The 23241-nt window shown below is 42.4% G+C and overlaps 1 protein-coding gene across 1 annotated transcript in view; it reads left to right on the top strand.

The window, feature by feature from the left end:
* Window positions 1–23241, top strand: part of zanl (zonadhesin, like) — a 40601-nt gene that overhangs the window by 4159 nt on the left and 13201 nt on the right. The window contains exons 8-69 of the mRNA XM_079482348.1: window positions 162–259; window positions 396–474; window positions 589–1191; window positions 1267–1460; window positions 1535–1679; window positions 1853–2097; window positions 2219–2367; window positions 2442–2570; window positions 3637–3775; window positions 3859–4000; window positions 4115–4311; window positions 4407–4545; window positions 4667–4783; window positions 4926–5050; window positions 5190–5335; window positions 5479–5622; window positions 5743–5850; window positions 5947–6116; window positions 6226–6428; window positions 6556–6697; window positions 8171–8266; window positions 8356–8549; window positions 8624–8768; window positions 8941–9185; window positions 9307–9455; window positions 9531–9659; window positions 10750–10888; window positions 10972–11113; window positions 11228–11424; window positions 11519–11657; window positions 11780–11896; window positions 12040–12164; window positions 12304–12449; window positions 12622–12765; window positions 12886–12993; window positions 13090–13259; window positions 13369–13571; window positions 13699–13840; window positions 13963–14058; window positions 14148–14341; window positions 14416–14560; window positions 15297–15541; window positions 15663–15811; window positions 15887–16015; window positions 17097–17235; window positions 17319–17460; window positions 17575–17771; window positions 17866–18004; window positions 18127–18243; window positions 18387–18511; window positions 18651–18796; window positions 18969–19112; window positions 19233–19340; window positions 19437–19606; window positions 19716–19918; window positions 20046–20187; window positions 20310–20405; window positions 20495–20688; window positions 20763–20907; window positions 21644–21888; window positions 22010–22158; window positions 22234–22362. Coding sequence (XP_079338474.1) covers window positions 162–259; window positions 396–474; window positions 589–1191; window positions 1267–1460; window positions 1535–1679; window positions 1853–2097; window positions 2219–2367; window positions 2442–2570; window positions 3637–3775; window positions 3859–4000; window positions 4115–4311; window positions 4407–4545; window positions 4667–4783; window positions 4926–5050; window positions 5190–5335; window positions 5479–5622; window positions 5743–5850; window positions 5947–6116; window positions 6226–6428; window positions 6556–6697; window positions 8171–8266; window positions 8356–8549; window positions 8624–8768; window positions 8941–9185; window positions 9307–9455; window positions 9531–9659; window positions 10750–10888; window positions 10972–11113; window positions 11228–11424; window positions 11519–11657; window positions 11780–11896; window positions 12040–12164; window positions 12304–12449; window positions 12622–12765; window positions 12886–12993; window positions 13090–13259; window positions 13369–13571; window positions 13699–13840; window positions 13963–14058; window positions 14148–14341; window positions 14416–14560; window positions 15297–15541; window positions 15663–15811; window positions 15887–16015; window positions 17097–17235; window positions 17319–17460; window positions 17575–17771; window positions 17866–18004; window positions 18127–18243; window positions 18387–18511; window positions 18651–18796; window positions 18969–19112; window positions 19233–19340; window positions 19437–19606; window positions 19716–19918; window positions 20046–20187; window positions 20310–20405; window positions 20495–20688; window positions 20763–20907; window positions 21644–21888; window positions 22010–22158; window positions 22234–22362 — 9832 coding nt within the window. The remainder of the gene's footprint in view (window positions 1–161; window positions 260–395; window positions 475–588; window positions 1192–1266; window positions 1461–1534; window positions 1680–1852; window positions 2098–2218; window positions 2368–2441; window positions 2571–3636; window positions 3776–3858; window positions 4001–4114; window positions 4312–4406; window positions 4546–4666; window positions 4784–4925; window positions 5051–5189; window positions 5336–5478; window positions 5623–5742; window positions 5851–5946; window positions 6117–6225; window positions 6429–6555; window positions 6698–8170; window positions 8267–8355; window positions 8550–8623; window positions 8769–8940; window positions 9186–9306; window positions 9456–9530; window positions 9660–10749; window positions 10889–10971; window positions 11114–11227; window positions 11425–11518; window positions 11658–11779; window positions 11897–12039; window positions 12165–12303; window positions 12450–12621; window positions 12766–12885; window positions 12994–13089; window positions 13260–13368; window positions 13572–13698; window positions 13841–13962; window positions 14059–14147; window positions 14342–14415; window positions 14561–15296; window positions 15542–15662; window positions 15812–15886; window positions 16016–17096; window positions 17236–17318; window positions 17461–17574; window positions 17772–17865; window positions 18005–18126; window positions 18244–18386; window positions 18512–18650; window positions 18797–18968; window positions 19113–19232; window positions 19341–19436; window positions 19607–19715; window positions 19919–20045; window positions 20188–20309; window positions 20406–20494; window positions 20689–20762; window positions 20908–21643; window positions 21889–22009; window positions 22159–22233; window positions 22363–23241) is intronic.

Genomic DNA, 23241 nt, shown 5'->3' with positions numbered 1-23241 from the left:
ATGTAAACAGTTTTTTAAAGCATCCATAAATTCAATGTTATGATATATTTGTGCTGTAATTCTTTAGTTTCCAAACTACAGAATGGGTACCAGTGGTTTGTTATATTTATAATGTTATTATAAGTGGTATAGTTAAATGAAAATAATATATGTGATTGTAGGTGGACCACTGGGTGCCCCCATTTTTAGCCTCAAAGGAAATCAAGGTCAAGGCTGGAAGCCAGCTATGGTTCGCTACATCGGTACGGCTGATATGCAGGTAATTTTTTAAACCGTTCACATAATACTTCATGAATTAGAAAATCTTGATCGGATCCCCTTCTTTTATGGTATATTTATATGAATCATACATGTTGCCAAAAGTGTTTAAACTGCTGTTCATATTTTCATTTTAGTTTGTAATTGTTGGTGTATATGGTGAAACAGACAAGACAGATATTGCAATTGATAGTCTCTGCATTACTACTTGTGAAGGTAGGTGGTAAAAAAACACTCTTTCCAAAACTTATAACCAGTTACACAATAAACATTTTATGATAAAAAAATTCAACTTTTTTATATGTATTATGTTTTCTAACTTTGTTGTAGATGAAAATCCATCAACTCCTAAACCATCAACACCACAATCATCAACACCGAAACCTACAACACCTAAACCATCAACACAGCAACCTACCACACCTAAACCATCAACACCGCAACCTACCACATCTAAACCCTCAACACCCCAACCTACCACACCTAAACCATCAACACCGCAACCTACCACACCTAAACCATCAACACCGCAACCTACCACACCTAAACCATCAACAACGCAACCTACCACACCTAAACCATCAACAACGCAACCTACCACATCTAAACCCTCAACACCGCAACCTACAACACCTAAACCATCAACACCGCAACCTACCACACCTAAACCATCAACACCGCAACCTACCACATCTAAACCCTCAACACCGCAACCTACCACACCTAAACCATCAACACCGCAACCTACCACACCTAAACCATCAACACCGCAACCTACCACACCTAAACCATCAACAACGCAACCTACCACACCTAAACCATCAACACCGCAACCTACCACACCTAAACCATCAACACCGCAACCTACCACACCTAAACCATCAACAACGCAACCTACCACACCTAAACCAACTACTACAAAACCACCACCAGGTATGTCACTCTTGTTTAATTTTAAACAAATGTCAACATTTGTGTAGCTAAACAATTCTTCACGTCTTCCAACAGTGACATGTCCTCCAGATTCGGAGTACATCGAATGTGGTCCAGCCTGTATTCCCAGCTGCAACAAGCCATCAACAAACTGCAGCGGTTCATGTATCAGTGGCTGCTTCTGTAAACCAGGATTTGTTTTCCGTGGCCGGCGCTGTGTTCCTATTGAACAGTGTGGCTGTCTAGATGGAGACAACAGTTACTTTGAGGTATGTGAGTCTTCATTAGTGTTTTACTTGTGATCAAACTCTTTGCTCTAAACTGAGTCTGTGTTTACACTCAGCCTGGTGAAATTATATTTGGAAACGGCTGCTCCAAGTTGTGTCGCTGTGTTGGCAACTACACTTTTGACTGTGTGGACAACAGCTGTGATCCTGTGACAGAAGAATGTCGGGAGGTTGGTGGAGTGCACGGCTGCTACCCTAAAGGTATGACAGGAAACGACAAGCTCCCCTTATAACACAATAAATGAAACCTTGATTTACGACTTAATTTGAGCAACTTACAAACCCATTGCTGTCAATATAAAGGTTGTACACACTTTTCAAGAGGTCAAATGTGTTTTCAATGTGTTTGACACTGATTCATTTGTACCTGACAGGAACCTCGACCTGTGTTTCCTCTGGTGACCCCCATTACACCACCTTTGATAAAAAGCGCTATGACTTTATGGGGAACTGCACCTACTTGATGTCTGAACTTTGTAACAGCACAGATATGCCGTACTTTGCTGTATACACAGACAATGAGAATCGCTTCAACAATCCTCGTATCAGCTATGTAAAAGCCGTTCATGTTCATGCTTTGGGAGTAAAAGTGTCTATTTTGAAAGGAGGGATTGTGCAGGTAAAACACTGCTGATGATGTACACACGGTCTTGTCTATTCACTTTTATATCTCTACATGTATAGTACTTCATATTTAATGACACATTCAGATGTACGGTATGTTGTATGATGTTTTTCAGGTGAATGGTACCAATGTAAATATACCTGTTACTCCTGTAACTGGTGTTGACATTTTCAAGTCTGGCACACAATACACAGTTGCATTAAACTTTGGAGTAACTGTACGTTATGATGGAAACCACTATATGGACATAAAAGTTATCAAAGAGTGAGTATGATTGATTTAACATTCGTTTATAAGATCTTTTATGGTATTTTACATGTATCTGCATCATTTTACAGCTATGAGGACAAACTTTGTGGACTGTGTGGAGACTACAATGGAGACCCTAAAGATGACTTCCGTACCCCCACTGGTGAACTGGTCCAAAGCCCTAAGGACTTTGGTAACAGTTGGAACACAGACCCTGAGTAAGACATTTACACTTAATGACAACTTTTAGTCATTTAGCAGACCCTTTTATCCAAAGCGACAAAAGAATGCAACAATCACGACAGCAAAAGCAAAAGCACAAAAAGTAAAAGTGCATCACAACTGTGCACAATTAGCTAAACACAATATACTTAGCTAGTTGGTTCTTTTAAGAATTGACATGATAGAGTAGAGAGTAAGTGCTTGTTGATGAAAGAGTCTTAATGTTTCTTGAAAATGGGTAAGGATTCCGCTCCTTTGCTATGAATGGGCAGCTAGAAAAGGACTTCGATCGAGATTTAATGCATTTCTGGGAGGGCACCACTAGTAGACATTCATTAGCAGAATGCAAGCATCTGGGTGGCAAGTACAATTGGCTAAGTGAGTTCAACAATGCCGGTGGTGTCCTGTAACCTAGAGATTGAGCCTTGAATCGAATCCGGGCTGCAACTGGCAGTCGTGCAGACTGATGAGGAGGGATGTGACATGGGCTGTCTTTGTCTCATTATAGACCAGTCTTGCTGCCACTTTCAGAACCACCTGTAGAGGTTAAATGGTGCAAGAATGTGGTCAATGAATTTAAACTGATCGCCCCTTGCCACCACAAGGTTCCTGGCTGCTTTGGAAGGGGTAATAGTAGATGAGCCAAACTGTTTGGAGAGGTTGCGCTTAGTCGTAAGAGTGGCTGAGATGAAAAAAGTAGCTCTGTCTTGGAGAGGTCCAGTTGTAGGTAGTGGTCCTTCATCCAGACAGAGATGTCATCCAGGCATGCAGAGATTCGGGCAGGTTTTGTGGGATTTTCTGGATGAAAGAAAAGGTAGATCTATGCGTCGGAAAAAGCCATGTTTAAGAATGACAGAGCCTAGGGATGACACGGAAATGGAGAAGAGAAGTGGCCCAAGAACAGAACCCTGAGGTACTGCAGTGGTGAGATGTAGAGGATTCGAGCTGGGTTGACAGAAGTACCTGGTGGTTGACTGTAAAAGACAACATTCAATGTTCAAAGTTATTAAACAAACTTGTCTTGTCCATCACAGATGACCGACCTTTGATTCTTTCCTTCAGGTGTGATAAAACAGATGTCGATCCATCTCCTGGGTGTACAGATACTGAGCTGGACTTGTATGAAGGACCTGCTTACTGTGGTATCATATTGGACACCAAAGGTCCATTTGCTACTTGCCATCCAAAAGTCAACCCCAATGTGAGTAAAGTCAATTCATATCATTTGTAGTAATGCATAATTCTTTAGGCATGTAATGTATACCAACTTTTAATGCTATGTAGGGTTTCTTCAAAGACTGTTTGTTTGATGTGTGTGAGCTGGATGGTGCTCAGTCTGCATTGTGTGAAGCAATAGAGGCGTATATCAATGAATGTCAGCAACGTGGTGTCACAATTGGATCCTGGCGAAACAGTACCTTCTGTCGTAAGTCAAAATAACAAATGACTATCTTGTTATCAGCATTTCTTCTTGGATAATGTTATCACTACATTGTTAAGAGTACAATATACTTCAGTTTAACACCGTCTTTTTCTACAGCTCTGAAATGTCCGGACAATAGTCACTTTGATTCGTGCGTCCCAGTTTGTCAGCCGTCCTGTTTCCCAGTTCCACCAAATCAGTGCACTGGACCTTGTTCTGAAGGATGTTTGTGTAATCCTGGGTATGTCCTCAGTGCTGGACAGTGTGTGAAACAAGATACGTGTGGCTGCATTCGTAATGGACAGTACTACCAGGTGAGGAAATAAAAATGAGAATTTGTTATGAATAGTAAACAAGACGTTTTCACCTTTGTATTCACCTACAGTATTAACTTTCACAATGGTTTCAGCCAGGTGAAGAGTTTTACACTAAAGACTGTGAGCTACTGTGTAAGTGTGAGGCTCCATTTGTTACCTGTAATGCTGCAGGCTGCCCCCCCAAGCAGCAATGTGATGTACAGGGTGGAGTCATCGGCTGTTATCCAGAAGGTCAGAGTTACGCACTTGTATAACCATATGATCATATTAGGTTGCATTATATGTAAGACAGAACACATCACATATGATCCTTTAAAAATACTCCGTTTTGTACTTTGTTTCAACCCTCTAGATTATCAAGACTGTATTATCTCTGGTGACCCTCATTATAACACCTTTGATGGGAAATTCTACAGCTTCATGGGCACTTGCACCTACACTCTGGCACGCACCTGTAAAAACAACACTGGTAAGCAGTGAGCAAAATCAGAATTCAAACCAACATCCTACAAAGTTTAAACTTCTCATCGATTATGTTATTGAGGAACACACAAAAACATCCTTGTTCATGTGTAGAGATTTATTATCAATGTTTTTTTCTGGACCTTTAGGCCCCTGGTTCTCAGTTGAGGCTAAAAATGAAGAGAGAGGAGTTTCTGGTGTTTCTTACCTGAGGAAACTCTATGTGACTGTCAATGGAGTCACTGTGACAATGATGAAAAGCAGGAAAACTCTGGTCAGTATCCACAGCTTCTGTCAAAATTCAACCATCATTTAGTGAAGATGTTCTGTAATCTTGAGTTAAAAAACTGATTTCCTCTTGTCAAAGCTAACGTTTGCATTCAATGCACCTCTGTTGCTCTTCACACATTCAGGTGAATGGACAGAGGGTTTCACTTCCTCACTCCCCATCTCCTCTCATGTCTCTCTCTCTTGCTGGTCAATATGTTATCCTCACTACATCCTTCGGCCTGGAGGTGCAATGGGACGGCAACCATTATGCCAAGATCAGCGTCCCGAGGTACTGTAGCTTTCTTCACAAGAAACACTTAAGCCAAAATATTGTTTTTTAGGGTAATAGGCCAAAAGTAAATATCATAGTATCAAATCAAAAAACATCACTGGAGGATTGAATATCTTTTAATCTCTTTCCACTTTTTTCAGTTCCTACTATGATCAGATGTGTGGCCTGTGTGGGGACTATGACGGAAACCCCAATAATGACTTCACTAAGCCAAATGGCTCTCAAACCGACAGTTCAGATCAGTTTGGCAACAGCTGGCAAACTGATGAAGATGAAGACGAAATGTCAGTAGTTTTCTCGCCTCCTCATTTTATAAACTACAGAGAAAAAGCAATGTTTTAGGAATACGGTCAATCCCATATGCCCCGACGATGAATTCAAAACCAATGTTGTTGTTTTTTCAGGTGTAAGCCTGACACTGGGCCTGACACACCCTGTGATCCTCAGCTGGAGGATTTTGTGTCAAACCCAGAGAACTGTGGCAAAATAACTGACAACAATGGCCCTTTTAGGTTAGACTTAGTATTTATACCGTTTCAAACATGAGACTATAAAAACCTTTCAGTGTTTATCCATTGTACACATTCTGTCACAAACTTTCCTCACAGGGACTGTATAAAGGTGGTGGATCCACAGCCTTTCTTCCAGAGCTGTGTGTTTGATATGTGCCGTTATCAGGGACAGCAGCAGATGCTTTGTGATCAGCTTCAAGCCTACACTGATTCTTGCCTGAGTGCAGGTGCACCTGTCCATCAATGGAGGGAGCCAGACTTCTGCCGTGAGTCTTCATCTCTTCTATCACACAGATTAAAGTATATAAAGGCTTTTAATGTCTATATAAACATTGTATGTGCATAATTGTGTAACTTTTTCTGATTTTTTTCCAGCTCTGGTATGCCCCCCAAACAGTCATTACTCCATATGTGTGAGCTCGTGTCCAGAGACATGTCTGGGTATCAATGGACCACCAGGCTGTAGTGAGAAGTGTGTAGAAGGCTGTGAATGTGACCCTGGCTTCATCTTGAGTGATGATAAATGTGTGTCTCTTAAAGACTGCGGCTGTGTCGACTCCTCAGGCTCCTACCACCCTGTGAGTTTCATTACAAAGATTGCACCTTTTAAACACTTTTTTATTTGTATAACTTTTTGAAAATATGTTTATCAATGAGTTTGACTTGACAGATCTCTCACTTATTTTTACCATTGTGCTCATTTAGGTGAATGATAGCTGGTATCTTGAGGGCTGTACACAGAAGTGTTCATGTAAGGGTGGAGGAGTTATTCAGTGTCATAACACCAGCTGTCTGCCTACTGAGATCTGCCAACTTCAGGATGGAGACTATGGCTGCAAACCTCTTGGTAATAATGACACTAGTTCTATGCATACATAATACAATTTAACATATTGTAATAAAGATCCATAGAAGGGAAGGAAGGAGGCGGGAACCGGCGAACATTCAAACACGAAAACTTTAATTAAATAAACAATAAACACGGAAGTAACCGGCAGCCACCTCACGGTAGACTGCCGGCCATAAAACAAACACAAATTAAACATATGTCCGGGCCCGGTCCTCTCTCGTCAACAGTCCTGCCGATCGTCCTTTTAAGCTCCCAATCTCCTCCGTGATAAGATGCGGGACCGGTGCGCGCACAGCTGCTTGCACTAATCACTCACGCCACCGGCCCCGCGTCACGGCTCTCGTCCCGCCTTCCTCACCACATACCCCCATCACCCCTTACAGGCCGGGGGGCACCACCGACTGTACCTACTCCCCCCCCGGGGAGCCAGTCTCGGAGTCCGCGGCGCCTGGGGGTATGCACCGGCGAGACGAAAGAATGGAGACGGGAGCCCCCGGAGCGACAGGGACGAGAGAGGGGAGAGAGGAAAAGAAAAAACAAATTCTCCGGTTCCCTGACACGCTGTCGCTCGGTCCTCAGCCCAGCCAAGAGGCTCTTCATCGCGGTGGTGCTGGACGTCAGGGGGAAGGTCTGCTCCTCCTCCGCCCCCTGGCGGTTGGCGGTGGCTTCTTTGGCTGAGGGCAGCCGGAAGGAAGTTTTCCGTTCCCTGCTCCTCCCCTTTCCTTGGTGGACGGCAGCAGGCTCCGGCCAACGGCAAACGGCCCGAACTCCTCTGCTCCCTCTTCTACGGCCGCCACCCCACCTAGGCCCAGGAGTACGGCAGCGAGGTCTTCGTGCCCTGGCGGCCGGCGATGGCTCCAACGGCAACCACCCCACCTCGACCCAGGCGCACGCCGCGAGTTCTCCGTCCCAGCCGATTCCTCTTGCTACAGCACCACCGCCTCGGGCAGCCGCTGGCGGACGTCCCTTGTCTGCGCTGCCCGAACTCCTCAGCACCGCGATCACCCTCGGCAGCGAGGGCTCTTTGACAGCATGTCCCTCCTTCCTCCCGGGTTTCGGCACCAATGTAATAAAGATCCATAGAAGGGAAGGAAGGAGGCGGGAACCGGCGAACATTCAAACACGAAAACTTTAATTAAATAAACAATAAACACTGAACACGGAAGTAACCGGCAGCCACCTCACGGTAGACTGCCGGCCATAAAACATACACAAACTAAACATATGTCCGGGCCCAGTCCTCTCTCGTCAACAGTCCTGCCGAACATCCTTTTAAGCTCCCAATCTCCTCCGTGATAAGATGCGGGACCGGTGCGCGCACAGCTGCTTGCACTGATCACTCACGCCACCGGCCCCGCGTCACGGCTCTCGTCCCGCCTTCCTCACCACACATATGCTGGTACTTCAGTTTACTCATGCGGCTATGACATCATAAGAAAACTCACAGTTATTTTTTGACATTCCTAACAGCCACACCTGCACCATCAACACCACGACCTACTACACCTAAACCAACAACAGCAAGTCCATCAACACCTAAACCAACTACTACAAAACCACCACCAGGTATGTCACTCTTGTTTAATTTTACTCAGAAATGTTTCCCAAGATGTTAAAATTTGTGGATCTAAACAAGTCTTCACGTCATCCAACAGTGACATGTCCTCCAGATTCGGAGTACATCGAATGTGGTCCAGCCTGTATTCCCAGCTGCAACAAGCCATCAACAAACTGCAGCGGTTCATGTATCAGTGGCTGCTTCTGTAAACCAGGATTTGTTTTCCGTGGCCGGCGCTGTGTTCCTATTGAACAGTGTGGCTGTCTAGATGGAGACAACAATTACTTTGAGGTATGTGAGTCTTCATTCATGTTTTACTTGCGATCAAACTCTTTGCTCTAAACTGAGTCTGTGTTTACACTCAGCCTGGTGAAATTATATTTGGAAATGGCTGCTCCAAGTTGTGTCGCTGTGTTGGCAACTACACTTTTGACTGTGTGGACAACAGCTGTGATCCTGTTACAGAAGAATGTCGGGAGGTTGGTGGAGTGCACGGCTGCTACCCTAAAGGTATGACAGGAAACGACAAGCTCCCCTTATAACACAATAAATGAAACCTTGATTTACGACTTAATATGAGCAATTTACAAACCATTGCTGTCAATATAAAGGTTGTACACACTTTTCAAGAGGTCAAATGTGTTTTCAATGTGTTTGACACTGATTCATTTGTACCTGACAGGAACCTCGACCTGTGTTTCCTCTGGTGACCCCCATTACACCACCTTTGATAAAAAGCGCTATGACTTCATGGGGAACTGCACCTACCTGATGTCTGAACTTTGTAACAGCACAGATATGCCGTACTTTGCTGTATACACAGACAATGAGAATCGCTTCAACAATCCTCGCATCAGCTATGTAAAAGCCGTTCATGTTCATGCTTTGGGAGTAAAAGTGTCTATTCTGAAAGGAGGGATTGTGCAGGTAAAACACTGCTGATGATGTACACACGGTCTTGTCTATTCACTTTTATATCTCTACATGTATAGTACTTCATATTTAATGACACATTCAGATGTACGGTATGTTGTATGATGTTTTTCAGGTGAATGGTACCAATGTAAATATACCTGTTACTCCTGTAACTGGTGTTGATATTTTCAAGTCTGGAACACAATACACAGTTGCATTAAACTTTGGAGTAACTGTACGTTATGATGGAAACCACTATATGGACATTAAAGTTATCAAAGAGTGAGTATGATTGATTTAACATTCGTTTATAAGATTTTTTTATGGTATTTTAAATGTATCTACATCATTTTACAGCTATGAGGACAAACTTTGTGGACTGTGTGGAGACTACAATGGAGACCCTAAAGATGACTTCCGTACCCCCACTGGTGAACTTGCCCAAAGCCCTAAGGACTTTGGTAACAGTTGGAACACAGACCCTGAGTAAGACATTTACACTTAATGACATCATTTAGTCATTTAGCAGACCCTTTTATCCAAAGCGACAAAAAAAAGCAACAATCACGACAGTAATAGCAAAAGCACAAAAAGTACAAGTGCATCACAACTGTGCACAATTAGCTAAATACAAAATACTTAGCTAGTAGGTTCTTTTAAGAATTGACATGATAGAGTAGAGAGTAAGTGCTTGTTGATGAAAGAGTCTTAATGTTTCTTGAAAATGGGTAAGGATTCCGCTCCTTTGCTATGAATGGGCAGCTAGTTACCAACGGAATCAATCCAGGAAAAGGACGTCGATCGAGATTTAATGCATTTCTGGGAGGGCACCACTAGTAGACATTCATTAGCAGAATGCAAGCATCTGTGTGGCAAGTACGATTGGCTAAGTGATTTCAACAATGCCGGTGGTGTCCTGTAACCTAGAGAGTGAGCCTTGAATCGAATCCGGGCTGCAACTGGCAGTCGTGCAGACTGATGAGGAGGGATGTGACATGGGCTGTCTTTGTCTCATTATAGACCAGTCTTGCTGCCACTTTCAGAACCACCTGTAGATGTTAGATGGTGCAAGAATGTGGTCAATGAATTTAAACTGATCGCCCCTTGCCACCACAAGGTTCCTGGTTGCTTTGGAAGGGGTAATAGTAGATGAGCCAAACTGTTTGGAGAGGTTGCGCTTAGTCGTAAGAGTGGCTGAGATGAAAAAAGTAGCTCTGTCTTGGAGAGGTCCAGTTGTAGGTAGTGGTCCTTCATCCAGACAGAGATGTCATCCAGGCATGCAGAGATGCGGGCAGGTTTTGTGGGATTTTCTGGATGAAAGAAAAGGTAGATCTATGCGTCGGAAAAAGCCATGTTTTAGAATGACAGAGCCTAGGGATGACACGGAAATGGAGAAGAGAAGTGGCCCAAGAACAGAACCCTGAGGTACTGCAGTGGTGAGATGTAGAGGATTCGAGCTGGGTTGACAGAAGTACCTGGTGGTTGACTGTGAAAGACAACATTCAATGTTCAAAGTGTTATTAAACAAACTTGTCTTGTCCATCACAGATGACCGACCTTTGATTCTTTCCTTCAGGTGTGATAAAACAGATGTCGATCCATCTCCTGGGTGTACAGATACTGAGCTGGACTTGTATGAAGGACCTGCTTACTGTGGTATCATATTGGACACCAAAGGTCCATTTGCTACTTGCCATCCAAAAGTCAACCCCAATGTGAGTAAAGTCAATTCATATAATTTGTAGTAATGCATAATTCTTTAGGCATGTAATGTATACCAACTTTTAATGCTATGTAGGGTTTCTTCAAAGACTGTTTGTTTGATGTGTGTGAGCTGGATGGTGCTCAGTCTGCATTGTGTGAAGCAATAGAGGCGTATATCAATGAATGTCAGCAACGTGGTGTCACAATTGGATCCTGGCGAAACAGTACCTTCTGTCGTAAGTCAAAATAACAAATGACTTTCTTGTTATCAGCATTTCTTCTTGTATAATGTTTTCACTACATTGTTAAGAGTACAATATACTTCAGTTTAACACCGTCTTCTTCTACAGCTCTGAAATGTCCAGACAATAGTCACTTTGATTCGTGCGTCCCAGTTTGTCAGCCGTCCTGTTTCCCAGTTCCACCAAATCAGTGCACTGGACCTTGTTCTGAAGGATGTTTGTGTAATCCTGGGTATGTCCTCAGTGCTGGACAGTGTGTGAAACAAGATACGTGTGGCTGCATTCGTAATGGACAGTACTACCAGGTGAGGAAATAAAAATGAGAATTTGTTATGAATAGTAAACAAGACGTTTCACCTTTGTATTCACCTACAGTATTAACTTTCACAATGGTTTCAGCCAGGTGAAGAGTTTTACACTAAAGACTGTGAGCTACTGTGTAAGTGTGAGGCTCCATTTGTTACCTGTAATGCTGCAGGCTGCCCCCCCAAGCAGCAATGTGATGTACAGGGTGGAGTCATCGGCTGTTACCCAGAAGGTCAGAGTTACGCACTTTTTATAACCATATGATCATAATAGGTTGCATTATATGTAAGAAAGAACGCATCACATATGATCCTTTAAAAATACTCAGTTTTGTACTTTGTTTCAACCCTCTAGATTATCAAGACTGTATTATCTCTGGTGACCCTCATTATAACACCTTTGATGGGAAATTCTACAGCTTCATGGGCACTTGCACCTACACTCTGGCACGTACCTGTAAAAACAACACTGGTAAGCAGTGAGCAAAACCAGAATTCAAACCAACATCCTACAAAGATTAAACTGCTCATCGATTATGTTATTGAGGAACACACAAAAACATCCTTATTCATGTGTAGAGATTTATTATCAATGTTTTTTTTCTGGACCTTTAGGCCCCTGGTTCTCAGTTGAGGCTAAAAATGAAGAGAGAGGAGTTTCTGGTGTTTCTTACCTGAGGAAACTCTATGTGACTGTCAATGGAGTCACTGTGACAATGATGAAAAGCAGGAAAACTCTGGTCAGTATCCACAGCTTCTGTCAAAAGTCAACCATCATTTAGTGAAGATGTTCTGTAATCTTGAGTTAAAAAACTGATTTCCTCTTGTCAAAGCTAACGTTTGCATTCAATGCACCTCTGTTGCTCTTCACACATTCAGGTGAATGGACAGAGGGTTTCACTTCCTCACTCCCCATCTCCTCTCATGTCTCTCTCTCTTGCTGGTCAATACGTTATCCTCACTACATCCTTCGGCCTGGAGGTGCAATGGGACGGCAACCATTATGCCAAGATCAGTGTCCCGAGGTACTGTAGCTTTCCTTGTTATACATTATTCACTCTTAAGCATTTCACAAGAAACACTTAAGCCAAAATATAGTTTTTTAGGGTTATAGGCCAAAAGTAAATCTCATAGTATCAAATCAAAAAACATCTCTGGAGGATTGAATATCTTTTAATCTCTTTCCACTTTTTTCAGTTCCTACTATGATCAGATGTGTGGCCTGTGTGGGGACTATGACGGAAACCCCAATAATGACTTCACTAAGCCAGACGGCTCTCAAACCGACAGTTCAGATCAGTTTGGCAACAGCTGGCAAACTGATGAAGATGAAGACGAAACGTCAGTAGTTTTCTCGCCTCCTCATTTTATAAACTACAGAGAAAAAGCAATGTTTTAGGAATACGGTCAATCCCATATGCCCCGACGATGAATTCAAAACCAATGTTGTTGTTTTTTCAGGTGTAAGCCTGACACCGGGCCTGACACACCCTGTGATCCTCAGCTGGAGGATCTTGTGTCAAACCCAGAGAACTGTGGCAAAATAACTGACAACAATGGCCCTTTTAGGTTAGACTTAGTATTTATACCGTTTAAAACATGAGACTACAAAAACCTTTCAGTGTTTAACCATTGTACACATTCTGTCACAAACGTTCCTCACAGGGACTGTATAAAGGTGGTGGATCCACAGCCTTTCTTCCAGAGCTGTGTGTTTGATATGTGCCGTTATCAGGGACAGCAGCAGATGCTTTGTGATCAGCTTCAAGCCTACACTGATTCTTGCCTGAGTGCAGGTGCACCTGTCCATCAATGGAGGGAGCCAGACTTCTGCCGTGAGTCTTCATCTCTTCTATCACACAGATTAAAGTATATAAAGGCTTTTAATGTCTATATTAACATTGTATGTGCATAATTGTGTAATTTTTTCTGATTGTTTTCCAGCTCTGGTATGCCCCCCAAACAGTCATTACTCCATATGTGTGAGCTCGTGTCCAGAGACATGTCTGGGTATCAATGGACCACCAGGCTGTAGTGAGAAGTGTGTAGAAGGCTGTGAATGTGACCCTGGCTTCATCTTGAGTGATGATAAATGTGTGTCTCTTAAAGACTGCGGCTGTGTCGACTCCTCAGGCTCCTACCACCCTGTGAGTTTCATTACAAAGATTGCGCCTTTTAAACACTTTTTTATTTGTATAACTTTTTGAAAATATGTTTATCAATGAGTTTGACTGGACAGATCTCTCACTTATTTTTATCATTGTGCTCATTTAGGTGAATGATAGCTGGTATCTTGAGGGCTGTACACAGAAGTGTTCATGTAAGGGTGGAGGAGTTATTCAGTGTCATAACACCAGCTGTCTGCCTACTGAGATCTGCCAACTTCAGGATGGAGACTATGGCTGCAAACCTCTTGGTAATAATGACACCATTTATATGCATACATAATACAATTTAACATATGCTGGTACTTCAGTCTACTCATGCGGCTATGACATCATAAGAAAACTCACAGTTATTTTTTGACATTCCTAACAGCCACACCTGCACCATCAACACCACGACCTACTACACCTAAACCAACAACAGCAAGTCCATCAACACCTAAACCAACTACTACAAAACCACCACCAGGTATGTCACTCTTGTTTAATTTTACTCAGAAATGTTTCCCAAGATGTTAAAATTTGTGGATCTAAACAAGTCTTCATGTCTTCCAACAGTGACATGTCCTCCAGATTCGGAGTACATTGAATGTGGTCCAGCCTGTATTCCCAGCTGCAACAAGCCATCAACAAACTGCAGCGGTTCATGTATCAGTGGCTGCTTCTGTAAACCAGGATTTGTTTTCCGTGGCCGGCGCTGTGTTCCTATTGAACAGTGTGGCTGTCTAGATGGAGACAACAATTACTTTGAGGTATGTGAGTCTTCATTAGTGTTTTACTTGTGATCAAACTCTTTGCTCTAAACTGAGTCTGTGTTTACACTCAGCCTGGTGAAATTATATTTGGAAACGGCTGCTCCAAGTTGTGTCGCTGTGTTGGCAACTACACTTTTGACTGTGTGGACAACAGCTGTGATCCTGTGACAGAAGAATGTCGGGAGGTTGGTGGAGTGCACGGCTGCTACCCTAAAGGTATGACAGGAAACGACAAGCTCCCCTTATAACACAATAAATGAAACCTTGATTTACGACTTAATTTGAGCAACTTACAAACCCATTGCTGTCTGTTATGAAATGTGTGAGAACCCAATTGCAGGCAGCGAAACGGGGATGAAGGGGTTAACAAATAGACTTTAATAAATACAGAAAACAAAAACCCACGAGGGGGTAAAAAGACAGTACACAATAACTAACACCATAAACTGATAAACTGAAAACTAAACACTCAACTAGAACTCAACTATAAAACACTAAGACTAAACAAACACTCACAAAGACTAGAATAAACTTAAGTACTATACACGACAAGGCTTCTAGGAAAGTCAACGAGGCTACTAGTACGGGGTAACAAATACAACGAACCAGCACAAGACAATGAACACGAGGATGTTTTAAAGGGAGACAGACAAAGGATAATTAACAAGGGTCAGGTGCGGGTACTGAAACACTCAGGGAAGGTTAACGAGGAAACGAGATGGCGGGAAACACTGACGAGACACGAGAAAGCACATGGCATGTCAGAATCAAAACAAAGCCATGTCTTTCTCACACAAAACCTAAGGCTATGCCATGACTCCGCTGCAAGACCAAGAATAAACATGACATGATAGCGGAATCATGACAGCTGTCTATATAAAGGTTGTACACACTTTTCAAAAGGTCAAATGTGTTTTCAATGTGTTTGACACTGATCATTTGTACCTGACAGGAACCTCGACCTGTGTTTCCTCTGGTGACCCCCATTACACCACCTTTGATAAAAAGCGCTATGACTTCATGGGGAACTGCACCTACTTGATGTCTGAACTTTGTAACAGCACAGATATGCCGTACTTTGCTGTATACACAGACAATGAGAATCGCTTCAACAATCCTCGTATCAGCTATGTAAAAGCCGTTCATGTTCATGCTTTGGGAGTAAAAGTGTCTATTCTGAAAGGAGGGATTGTGCAGGTAAAACACTGCTGATGATGTACACACGGTCTTGTCTATTCACTTTTATATCTCTACATGTATAGTACTTCATATTTAATGACACATTCAGATGTACGGTATGTTGTATGATGTTTTTCAGGTGAATGGTACCAATGTAAATATACCTGTTACTCCTGTAACTGGTGTTGACATTTTCAAGTCTGGAACACAATACACAGTTGCATTAAACTTTGGAGTAACTGTACGTTATGATGGAAACCACTATATGGACATTAAAGTTATCAAAGAGTGAGTATGATTGATTTAGCATTCGTTTATAAGATTTTTTCATGGTATTTTAAATGTATCTACATCGTTTTACAGCTATGAGGACAAACTTTGTGGACTGTGTGGAGACTACAATGGAGACCCTAAAGATGACTTCCGTACCCCCACTGGTGAACTTGCCCAAAGCCCTAAGGACTTTGGTAATAGTTGGAACACAGACCCTGAGTAAGACATTTACACTTAATGACATCATTTAGTCATTTAGCAGACCCTTTTATCCAAAGCGACAAAAAAATGCAACATTCACGACAGCAAAAGCACAAAAAGTACAAGTGCATCACAACTGTGCACAATTAGCTAAACACAATATACTTAGCTAGTAGGATCTTTTAAGAATTGACATGATAGAGTAGAGAGTAAGTGCTTGTTGATGAAAGAGTCTTAATGTTTCTTGAAAATGGGTAAGGATTCCGCTCCTTTGCTATGAATGGGCAGCTAGTTACCAACGGAATCAATCCAGGAAAAGGACTTCGATCGAGATTTAATGCATTTCTGGGAGGGCACCACTAGTAGACATTCATTAGCAGAATGCAGGCAGTTGGGTGGCAAGTACGATTGGCTAAGTGAGTTCAACAATGCCGGTGGTGTCCTGTAACCTAGAGAGTGAACCTAGAATCCGGGCTGCAACTGGCAGTCGTGCAGACTGATGAGGAGGGATGTGACATGGGCTGTCCTTGTCTCATTAAAGACCAGTCTTGCTGCCACTTTCAGAACCACCTGTAGAGGTTTGATGGTGCAAGAATGTGGTCAATGAATTTAAAATGATCGCCCCTTGCCACCACAAGGTTCCTGGCTGCTTTGGAAGGGGTAATAGTAGATGAGCCAAACTGTTTGGAGAGGTTGCGCTTAGTCGTAAGAGTGGCTGAAATGAAAAAAGTAGCTCTGTCTTGGAGAGGTCCAGTTGTAGGGGTAGTGGTCCTTCATCCAGACAGAGATGTCATCCAGGCATGCAGAGATGCGGGCAGGTTTTGTGGGATTTTCTGGATGAAAGAAAAGGTAGATCTATGTGTCGGAAAAAGCCATGTTTTAGAATGACAGAGCCTAGGGATGACACGGAAATGGAGAAGAGAAGTGGCCCAAGAAAAGAACCCTGAGGTACTGCAGTGGTGAGATGTAGAGGATTCGAGCTGGGTTGACAGAAGTACCTGGTGGTTGACTGTGAAAGACAACATTCAATGTTCAAAGTGTTATTAAACAAACTTGTCTTGTCCATCACAGATGACCGACCTTTGATTCTTTCCTTCAGGTGTGATAAAACAGATGTCGATCCATCTCCTGGGTGTACAGATACTGAGCTGGACTTGTATGAAGGACCTGCTTACTGTGGTATCATATTGGACACCAAAGGTCCATTTGCTACTTGCCATCCAAAAGTCAACCCCAATGTGAGTAAAGTCAATTCATATCATTTGTAGTAATGCATAATTCTTTAGGCATGTAATGTATACCAACTTTTAATGCTATGTAGGGTTTCTTCAAAGACTGTTTGTTTGATGTGTGTGAGCTGGATGGTGCTCAGTCTGCATTGTGTGAAGCAATAGAGGCGTATATCAATGAATGTCAGCAACGTGGTGTCACAATTGGATCCTGGCGAAACAGTACCTTCTGTCGTAAGTCAAAATAACAAATGACTTTCTTGTTATCAGCATTTCTTCTTGTATAATGTTTTCACTACATTGTTAAGAGTACAATATACTTCAGTTTAACACCGTCTTCTTCTACAGCTCTGAAATGTCCGGACAATAGTCACTTTGATTCGTGCGTCCCAGTTTGTCAGCCGTCCTGTTTCCCAGTTCCACCAAATCAGTGCACTGGACCTTGTTCTGAAGGATGTTTGTGTAATCCTGGGTATGTCCTCAGTGCTGGACAGTGTGTGAAACAAGATACGTGTGGCTGCATTCGTAATGGACAGTACTACCAGGTGAGGAAATAAAAATGAGAATTTGTTATGAATAGTAAACAAGACGTTTCACCTTTGTATTCACCTACAGTATTAACTTTCACAATGGTTTCAGCCAGGTGAAGAGTTTTACACTAAAGACTGTGAGCTACTGTGTAAGTGTGAGGCTCCATTTGTTACCTGTAATGCTGCAGGCTGCCCCCCCAAGCAGCAATGTGATGTACAGGGTGGAGTCATCGGCTGTTACCCAGAAGGTCAGAGTTACGCACTTTTTATAACCATATGATCATAATAGGTTGCATTATATGTAAGACAGAAAGCATCACATATGATCCTTTAAAAATACTCAGTTTTGTACTTTGTTTCAACCCTCTAGATTATCAAGACTGTATTATCTCTGGTGACCCTCATTATAACACCTTTGATGGGAAATTCTACAGCTTCATGGGCACTTGCACCTACACTCTGGCACGTACCTGTAAAAACAACACTGGTAAGCAGTGAGCAAAACCAGAATTCAAACCAACATCCTACAAAGATTAAACTGCTCATCGATTATGTTATTGAGGAACACACAAAAACATCCTTGTTCATGTGTAGAGATTTATTATCAATGTTTTTTTTCTGGACCTTTAGGCCCCTGGTTCTCAGTTGAGGCTAAAAATGAAGAGAGAGGAGTTTCTGGTGTTTCTTACCTGAGGAAACTCTATGTGACTGTCAATGGAGTCACTGTGACAATGATGAAAAGCAGGAAAACTCTGGTCAGTATCCACAGCTTCTGTCAAAAGTCAACCATCATTTAGTGAAGATGTTCTGTAATCTTGAGTTAAAAAACTGATTTCCTCTTGTCAAAGCTAACGTTTGCATTCAATGCACCTCTGTTGCTCTTCACACATTCAGGTGAATGGACAGAGGGTTTCACTTCCTCACTCCCCATCTCCTCTCATGTCTCTCTCTCTTGCTGGTCAATATGTTATCCTCACTACATCCTTCGGCCTGGAGGTGCAATGGGACGGCAACCATTATGCCAAGATCAGTGTCCCGAGGTACTGTAGCTTTCCTTGTTATACATTATTCACTCTTAAGCATTTCACAAGAAACACTTAAGCCAAAATATAGATTTTTAGGGTTATAGGCCAAAAGTAAATCTCATAGTATCAAATCAAAAAACATCTCTGGAGGATTGAATATCTTTTAATCTCTTTCCACTTTTTTCAGTTCCTACTATGATCAGATGTGTGGCCTGTGTGGGGACTATGACGGAAACCCCAATAATGACTTCACTAAGCCAGACGGCTCTCAAACCGACAGTTCAGATCAGTTTGGCAACAGCTGGCAAACTGATGAAGATGAAGACGAAACGTCAGTAGTTTTCTCGCCTCCTCATTTTATAAACTACAGAGAAAAAGCAATGTTTTAGGAATACGGTCAATCCCATATGCCCCGACGATGAATTCAAAACCAATGTTGTTGTTTTTTCAGGTGTAAGCCTGACACCGGGCCTGACACACCCTGTGATCCTCAGCTGGAGGATCTTGTGTCAAACCCAGAGAACTGTGGCAAAATAACTGACAACAATGGCCCTTTTAGGTTAGACTTAGTATTTATACCGTTTAAAACATGAGACTACAAAAACCTTTCAGTGTTTAACCATTGTACACATTCTGTCACAAACGTTCCTCACAGGGACTGTATAAAGGTGGTGGATCCACAGCCTTTCTTCCAGAGCTGTGTGTTTGATATGTGCCGTTATCAGGGACAGCAGCAGATGCTTTGTGATCAGCTTCAAGCCTACACTGATTCTTGCCTGAGTGCAGGTGCACCTGTCCATCAATGGAGGGAGCCAGACTTCTGCCGTGAGTCTTCATCTCTTCTATCACACAGATTAAAGTATATAAAGGCTTTTAATGTCTATATTAACATTGTATGTGCATAATTGTGTAATTTTTTCTGATTGTTTTCCAGCTCTGGTATGCCCCCCAAACAGTCATTACTCCATATGTGTGAGCTCGTGTCCAGAGACATGTCTGGGTATCAATGGACCACCAGGCTGTAGTGAGAAGTGTGTAGAAGGCTGTGAATGTGACCCTGGCTTCATCTTGAGTGATGATAAATGTGTGTCTCTTAAAGACTGCGGCTGTGTCGACTCCTCAGGCTCCTACCACCCTGTGAGTTTCATTACAAAGATTGCGCCTTTTAAACACTTTTTTATTTGTATAACTTTTTGAAAATATGTTTATCAATGAGTTTGACTGGACAGATCTCTCACTTATTTTTATCATTGTGCTCATTTAGGTGAATGATAGCTGGTATCTTGAGGGCTGTACACAGAAGTGTTCATGTAAGGGTGGAGGAGTTATTCAGTGTCATAACACCAGCTGTCTGCCTACTGAGATCTGCCAACTTCAGGATGGAGACTATGGCTGCAAACCTCTTGGTAATAATGACACCATTTATATGCATACATAATACAATTTAACATATGCTGGTACTTCAGTTTACTCATGCGGCTATGACATCATAAGAAAACTCACAGTTATTTTTTGACATTCCTAACAGCCACACCTGCACCATCAACACCACGACCTACTACACCTAAACCAACAACAGCAAGTCCATCAACACCTAAACCAACTACTACAAAACCACCACCAGGTATGTCACTCTTGTTTAATTTTACTCAGAAATGTTTCCCAAGATGTTAAAATTTGTGGATCTAAACAAGTCTTCATGTCTTCCAACAGTGACATGTCCTCCAGATTCGGAGTACATTGAATGTGGTCCAGCCTGTATTCCCAGCTGCAACAAGCCATCAACAAACTGCAGCGGTTCATGTATCAGTGGCTGCTTCTGTAAACCAGGATTTGTTTTCCGTGGCCGGCGCTGTGTTCCTATTGAACAGTGTGGCTGTCTAGATGGAGACAACAATTACTTTGAGGTATGTGAGTCTTCATTAGTGTTTTACTTGTGATCAAACTCTTTGCTCTAAACTGAGTCTGTGTTTACACTCAGCCTGGTGAAATTATATTTGGAAACGGCTGCTCCAAGTTGTGTCGCTGTGTTGGCAACTACACTTTTGACTGTGTGGACAACAGCTGTGATCCTGTGACAGAAGAATGTCGGGAGGTTGGTGGAGTGCACGGCTGCTACCCTAAAGGTATGACAGGAAACGACAAGCTCCCCTTATAACACAATAAATGAAACCTTGATTTACGACTTAATTTGAGCAACTTACAAACCCATTGCTGTCTGTTATGAACTGTGTGAGAACCCAATTGCAGGCAGCGAAACGGGGATGAAGGGGTTAACAAATAGACTTTAATAAATACAGAAAACAAAAACCCACGAGGGGGTAAAAAGACAGTACACAATAACTAACACCATAAACTGATAAACTGAAAACTAAACACTCAACTAGAACTCAACTATAAAACACTAAGACTAAACAAACACTCACAAAGACTAGAATAAACTTAAGTACTATACACGACAAGGCTTCTAGGAAAGTCAACGAGGCTACTAGTACGGGGTAACAAATACAACGAACCAGCACAAGACAATGAACACGAGGATGTTTTAAAGGGAGACAGACAAAGGATAATTAACAAGGGTCAGGTGCGGGTACTGAAACACTCAGGGAAGGTTAACGAGGAAACGAGATGGCGGGAAACACTGACGAGACACGAGAAAGCACATGGCATGTCAGAATCAAAACAAAGCCATGTCTTTCTCACACAAAACCTAAGGCTATGCCATGACTCCGCTGCAAGACCAAGAATAAACATGACATGATAGCGGAATCATGACAGCTGTCTATATAAAGGTTGTACACACTTTTCAAAAGGTCAAATGTGTTTTCAATGTGTTTGACACTGATCATTTGTACCTGACAGGAACCTCGACCTGTGTTTCCTCTGGTGACCCCCATTACACCACCTTTGATAAAAAGCGCTATGACTTCATGGGGAACTGCACCTACTTGATGTCTGAACTTTGTAACAGCACAGATATGCCGTACTTTGCTGTATACACAGACAATGAGAATCGCTTCAACAATCCTCGTATCAGCTATGTAAAAGCCGTTCATGTTCATGCTTTGGGAGTAAAAGTGTCTATTCTGAAAGGAGGGATTGTGCAGGTAAAACACTGCTGATGATGTACACACGGTCTTGTCTATTCACTTTTATATCTCTACATGTATAGTACTTCATATTTAATGACACATTCAGATGTACGGTATGTTGTATGATGTTTTTCAGGTGAATGGTACCAATGTAAATATACCTGTTACTCCTGTAACTGGTGTTGACATTTTCAAGTCTGGAACACAATACACAGTTGCATTAAACTTTGGAGTAACTGTACGTTATGATGGAAACCACTATATGGACATTAAAGTTATCAAAGAGTGAGTATGATTGATTTAACATTCGTTTATAAGATTTTTTCATGGTATTTTAAATGTATCTACATCGTTTTACAGCTATGAGGACAAACTTTGTGGACTGTGTGGAGACTACAATGGAGACCCTAAAGATGACTTCCGTACCCCCACTGGTGAACTTGCCCAAAGCCCTAAGGACTTTGGTAACAGTTGGAACACAGACCCTGAGTAAGACATTTACACTTAATGACATCATTTAGTCATTTAGCAGACCCTTTTATCCAAAGCGACAAAAAAATGCAACATTCACGACAGCAAAAGCACAAAAAGTACAAGTGCATCACAACTGTGCACAATTAGCTTAACACAATATACTTAGCTAGTAGGATCTTTTAAGAATTGACATGATAGAGTAGAGAGTAAGTGCTTGTTGATGAAAGAGTCTTAATGTTTCTTGAAAATGGGTAAGGATTCCGCTCCTTTGCTATGAATGGGCAGCTAGTTACCAACGGAATCAATCCAGGAAAAGGACTTCGATCGAGATTTAATGCATTTCTGGGAGGGCACCACTAGTAGACATTCATTAGCAGAATGCAGGCAGTTGGGTGGCAAGTACGATTGGCTAAGTGAGTTCAACAATGCCGGTGGTGTCCTGTAACCTAGAGAGTGAACCTAGAATCCGGGCTGCAACTGGCAGTCGTGCAGACTGATGAGGAGGGATGTGACATGGGCTGTCCTTGTCTCATTAAAGACCAGTCTTGCTGCCACTTCCAGAACCACCTGTAGAGGTTTGATGGTGCAAGAATGTGGTCAATGAATTTAAAATGATCGCCCCTTGCCACCACAAGGTTCCTGGCTGCTTTGGAAGGGGTAATAGTAGATGAGCCAAACTGTTTGGAGAGGTTGCGCTTAGTCGTAAGAGTGGCTGAGATGAAAAAAGTAGCTCTGTCTTGGAGAGGTCCAGTTGTAGGGGTAGTGGTCCTTCATCCAGACAGAGATGTCATCCAGGCATGCAGAGATGCGGGCAGGTTTTGTGGGATTTTCTGGATGAAAGAAAAGGTAGATCTATGTGTCGGAAAAAGCCATGTTTTAGAATGACAGAGCCTA

The sequence above is a fragment of the Barbatula barbatula genome (assembly GCF_947034865.1).
Source record: "Barbatula barbatula genome assembly, chromosome: 1".
Taxonomy (NCBI): Eukaryota; Metazoa; Chordata; class Actinopteri; order Cypriniformes; family Nemacheilidae; genus Barbatula; species Barbatula barbatula.
Note: the sequence above shows the minus strand (reverse complement) of the source record. Positions and strands in the feature narration are given on the sequence as shown.